At 40.7% G+C, this 5,243-nt stretch overlaps 1 protein-coding gene across 2 annotated transcripts in view; it reads right to left on the bottom strand.

Annotated features, from left to right (window-relative positions):
* Window positions 1-6: 6 nt before the first annotated feature.
* jak2b (Janus kinase 2b) overlaps window positions 7-5,243 on the bottom strand; it is a 28,315-nt gene continuing 23,078 nt past the window's right edge. For both annotated transcript variants that reach the window (XM_014024233.1, XM_014024234.1), the window contains 7 exons: window positions 4,353-4,486; window positions 3,704-3,893; window positions 3,176-3,300; window positions 2,918-3,090; window positions 2,578-2,695; window positions 914-1,027; window positions 7-614 (listed from right to left, as the gene is read on the bottom strand). In XM_014024233.1, the coding sequence (XP_013879687.1) occupies window positions 507-614; window positions 914-1,027; window positions 2,578-2,695; window positions 2,918-3,090; window positions 3,176-3,300; window positions 3,704-3,893; window positions 4,353-4,486 (962 nt within the window). In that variant the 3' untranslated portion in view covers window positions 7-506. The remainder of the gene's footprint in view (window positions 615-913; window positions 1,028-2,577; window positions 2,696-2,917; window positions 3,091-3,175; window positions 3,301-3,703; window positions 3,894-4,352; window positions 4,487-5,243) is intronic.

The raw sequence follows: 5,243 nt of genomic DNA, 5'->3' as shown, positions 1-5,243 counted from the left end.
ACACACACACACACACACACACACACACACACACACACACACACACACACACACACACACATAAAAATAAACTACAAGTCGTTTTCAGATGACAGCAACTGTGGATGAGAGCTAGGCCAGCTAGCTGTTTGTACGAATGACACACATACACACGCGCGCACACAAACACACACAAACTTGTTTACCACAACCATCWTTAGCTTCAGGTCTGGCAACAGTCTTGTCACAGTCTCTATGAACTCTTCAAGTCTTTAAAACTTTGACCAAATTTTGCTCATTTTCAACAATAGCCTTCAAGTTTAACCTCGTCCAACCGGCTGCAGCCCACCAAGCTGCTCCACGACACAAACGTGCCTCGCTCCAAGGCACCTCGGCAGTAGTCCTTAATCCAAGCTCCCATGTTTCCAGTCGCCAGCGGAGGAACCTCGCGTTGGCCTTCCTCTCTTAGCCGCAACAGAGCTTTCAGTGTTTTTGTTGAAGAGCGGCRGGGAACTGGATTTGTTTTTTTAAAACTCCTTACTGTCTCTGAACAGGTCGATGCGAAGGGCCAGCTCGTTGAAAGAAGGGCGCAGGGTGGGGTCTTTATCCCAGCACTCGTTCATGATCTCATACATCTGAAATGAACAAACAAGGAGAAGAATGTTTTCAGGAGGAAACCAAAATCAATCTGGAAACATTTATAGGCACAGCTCAGAAAGGAGACAGAACACAAGCATTTGTGCAACCTGATGGATTACTAGACTGAGCAAACAACTACCTCCTCATTCCTGGTGGTAAAATAGTTTTTTTTAATAAACTTTTTGTCAGATAACTGTTCAGAAAGGTTCTAAAATGCCAAACACACCAATGGAATATGACAAAACTGGAAATCTGAAGAAAAAAGGGGGAAAAAAAAGGAAGTTTTTGTTCTTACCTCTGTGGGACAGCCCAGGGGTTGAGGCAGCCTGCTGTCTGATTTGAGGAGCTCGATGAGGTGATAAACGATCAGCTGCCCYTGCTTGTCGTTGCCCATCATCGACATGAAAACCTGAGCAGGACGACGAGACAGGTAAGGACTGGCAGTGTACAGAAAACGTTCCATATAGTTGACAGAACAGGAAGAATGTTGCAGAAAATCTAAATCCTTTCACGTCATTACAAATGTGAAGTATTGCGTGATTCATTATAATGGTACTAATAAAGTAAATCCTGGCTTTAGGTTTAAACACTTTGTGATTCCATTWCTAACCTTTATTCCTTCAGTCACAAAGAGTCAAAGCAGTGGTTGATAGCATACATTGCTAATGGATTAGAGATGTTGAAAACATTGATTTTCAACATGTTGGCTTTCTGAACAGATGGTGGGGAAAACTATTCCAGCTTCTAATTCATGAATGTTTTTTTTTAAGTCAGACATATTTGATTTATTTGGAAAAGTCGTAATGATGTAGATACAGATAATGAGCTGCTGTCAGATTAAYTGGTGGAGAGCATGTCTGCAGAAGGCTTATGTTTAGCTGTGCTGTCACCATAAATTAACCGTAACACATGAATCACATGTTCTGCTGCTCTGAATGCACACAATGTTCTCAGACATGCACAGAAAATTGTACTCTTAACGRTAAACGTCCTGATGCATCTCAGTAATCCAAGGTAGAAAAAAATCAAAAAGAAAAAAATAAGTAGGTCCTCTGGATGGGTTCTTCTTTAGTGAAAGGTTTCGTCTCTCCTCCAAGAGACTTCTTCAGTCTGAGTTTCAGGTGAACTCAGCCTTATAAGCACTGCCTCCACATGGACAAACAGGTTAGTCACATGCAAAAGAGGGCCATTGCCTAACAAAAGGCTTGATTAGCTCTGTTGTACATAGAGGGTCATGTGCCCCATCACCTGACTTATTGGTTTGGATGCTTCAGCTGTGGTTATTTAGTGTCGTGTTATGTGTATGTAGTGAGTGCAAGCGGGGCTCGACGTCCCCTTGTTTTTGTCTCTCTTTCCCCATTTGTGTTGGGTATCGTTGGGGCCCTGATTCACACATTTTGCTCACAGGAGGCTGAGTCATACTTGGAATAATGCTAAATGCTAAATATAGATACTTTGCACTCTGACAGGTTGACTCTACAGACTGCTGCTTAGTTTGTTTGCTCAGCTTATCTTCAAATCTTGAGGTTCTTCAAAGCATCTCGGAGTCATTTTATGCAGAAATGTCTCTTAAAACTCGTTCTAAATAAATATTTAGTAGCAAACGATGCAAATATGTGTTTAATTTACTTTAAGCAACACTGAGATGAGTGGAGAAGGAACTAAATTCCACATTTCTTTCAGTTTTGGTTTATTTGTTGCTTTTTGTTAAACAGTTTTCCGATCAAATGAAGTAATGAGATGAGAAGACGGGAAGAGAAAGCACTGGAATGACTTGCAGTAAAGGTCCACCCAGCAGGACATCTATTCTGGGAGTCACTGCTGTCATCACTGAGTTAGCGTGACCCACCTCCCCCCACCCATTGCCTGTGTTTTTAAAGCCAAATTACAAAAGCAGTGAAAGTCATTTAAATCTAAAACAAATCCAGTTCACGCTGCTGAATGTGTTCGACTACTTACTGCAGGGGGGCTGCAGTTCTTGTCGCTGTGGGTGAAGAGCTCATAGAGCACCACYCCAAAGCTCCAGACATCTGACGCCACAGAAAACTTGCTCTCCGTCAGAGACTCGGGCGCGTACCTGAAAATCACACATCATGTCACTGCCTGTTCTGACTCTCTGAGGGGCTGACATTATGTAAATGTCACAGCTTGAACCCTGAAGCGCTACGACACAAAAACAAACAGACAGCCTGACAGTTATTAATCATGAATGTCAGCAGCATTTCACAACAGCTTACAGAAATAGATTTAGAAAATGGCTTCAGTCCAATTAAGTTTGAATCATAAAAGCTGGTCTGACCAGAATATGGGGCTCTCTCCTGGTTCTTTCACCATGTAGTACTCCTTATCCTGAGGCAGCACTTTGGTGAGGCCAAAATCTCCAATCTTCACTCTCAGCTCACTCTCAACGAGGATGTTTCGTGTGGCCAGGTCTCTGTGGATGTACCGTTTACTGGACAGGTACTCCATTCCCTGTGCAAACACAGACAAACAAAGCAGGGTTCAGTCTCTGGTAGGAAGCTTCAGACAACATGAAGACAGAATCACTCTGCAGCACCTTGCAGATCTGAGAAGCATAATGAACAAGCCTATTGTGGTCTATCCTCTCCTTGTTCTTCATGAGGTAATCTCGCAGACTTCCAAAAGGAAGGTATTCCATGATGAGACGAAGATTTCTTCGACCTAGGACAGCGGGGTGGGGCAAAGAAATAAAAGTTACCATTTTGTGCATGACATGAACAAATACACATAAAATATTGATTTTAATGTTGCTGAGGCCGAAGAATAATCTTGGCTAATTTCTWTTTACTTGGCAAACTCATTAGATGGCTCTTCACAGACAAGAATTTAATGGAAATATTCTGGATTTCAATCTTTTGTTCCCTGCTAATCAACACTGACTATATAGCATTTTCAAAAACAGAGAACTTGATCATAATTTTTTAAGCCTATAAATGTTATTAATAGAGTTTGCGTGTCAAACATACTACCTACAGGCCGTCTAGATGTYAAATAGAAAATCTAGTGAACTGTTTGAAGATGCACAAGATGAGTCAGCTAATAAAWCAAAGACATGAAGGCGTACCTGCGCTGTAACAAACACCCTTGTACTTGACAATGTTCTCGTGCTGGAGAGACTTGAGAATTTCGATCTCTCGTTCAAAGTCTCGTAGATGCTCYGCGGTGCTGTGCTGGAGTTTCTTCACAGCCACGACCTCCCCCGTGTTGTCCTGAAGCGGGTCRTAACGACACATCTCCACACTTCCGAAGTTTCCCTTGAAAACAAAACGTGTCAAGAGTTATTCGTCACCAGCAGTTTAGGTTTATTTGTTGCTACGCCCAATTATTTTTATTGGACTAATATAAAAAAACAAACGTATTAACATTTACACAATTAGTTTATCAAAAAATCTTCTAAAGAGACACTAAATCATATGAACCCACAATATTCCACATGATAAGATCAGCCTAAATAAAGCAGGAGACCAACTGTCCTTGTAACAAATCTTTCTATATGCTGAGACTGAATGGGCATTTTGTTTAAATCCTGGCATCAGTGTTGCCAGATATACAATAATTACTGTTTTTGTTCATACACACTTCATCTTACAAACTTCTCCCTCAGGGAAAGCACACCTCATTCAACACGTATGATAATTTGGGTCAAAATACAATAAACRGTACAATAGTTAGTCATTTCCTTATCTGGCAACCCTGCGTGGTAAGGCTTTTACCTTGCCAAGCAACTGCAAGAAAATGAGGTGCCTTTCTTCAAACAGAGCCGGTTCCTGATTCTCAAGTCCTCCTGTCGTCCAGCCAGACCCCACTGTCCTGTTTGGCAGGATGTCGTCCATGATGAGCTCATAGTCTGCAAACAGAAAAGAGAAATATGGCGTACTTTAAAAGAGTGGGTCAATATCTACTAAAAATATTCAGTTTGTTTCTGCTTTTCTCAAAATTGAAGTGAAACCTCAGCAGAAATCACTATACGTGAGAATCATGTCTCTTTACTGACATCCTAAGACTAGGGATGGGTATCTTTGGCATTTGAATAGATTCGGCCGGTACTTAATGGTACCAATTTCCGGTACTTTGTGTGTGTGTGTTTTTTTTAAATAATAAACTTTTTTTTTACATATTTCTCAATATATAAAATTAACAAACATCAAGACAACATCCAACTCTTTGTATTGTAACATCAGTTGTGTAACTTGTTTCTTTAAGGTGCAAACTCTTCAAAACAAGACTGTTTTGTCTTATTGCACAAATTAAAATCCAGCTACACGTATTTCTATTGATGTCATTTCCCCGCTAGAAAAATTGTGTGAGGCAAATAAGTTTAAATCAAATAAGCAAAGGAGGATTGAGTTAAAATAAATAAAAGGTATTCAAGCTTTTTTTTGAGCATCCAAAACGTGTCCAACGCTTTAAAGTTAGCTGCTTGTGTTCTTTCAGGTCAGACGTTCGGACTGTCGGGAAGCGCCTCTGTTGTTTTCCTCTGCCGGTCTCTGTTTAATGGCGGATGAAATAAAGAAAGTGGCGGTACTTTATAAGAATGTGCGATATGGCAAAAAATTATTCATATCACAATATACATTATTATGAGTGGCGGTAATGATATATAT

The sequence above is a fragment of the Austrofundulus limnaeus genome, unplaced genomic scaffold, assembly GCF_001266775.1.
Source record: "Austrofundulus limnaeus strain Quisiro unplaced genomic scaffold, Austrofundulus_limnaeus-1.0 Scaffold413, whole genome shotgun sequence".
Lineage (NCBI taxonomy): Eukaryota > Metazoa > Chordata > Actinopteri > Cyprinodontiformes > Rivulidae > Austrofundulus > Austrofundulus limnaeus.
The sequence above is the reverse complement of the archived record's forward strand: the minus strand, read 5'-3'. Positions and strand labels throughout refer to the sequence as shown.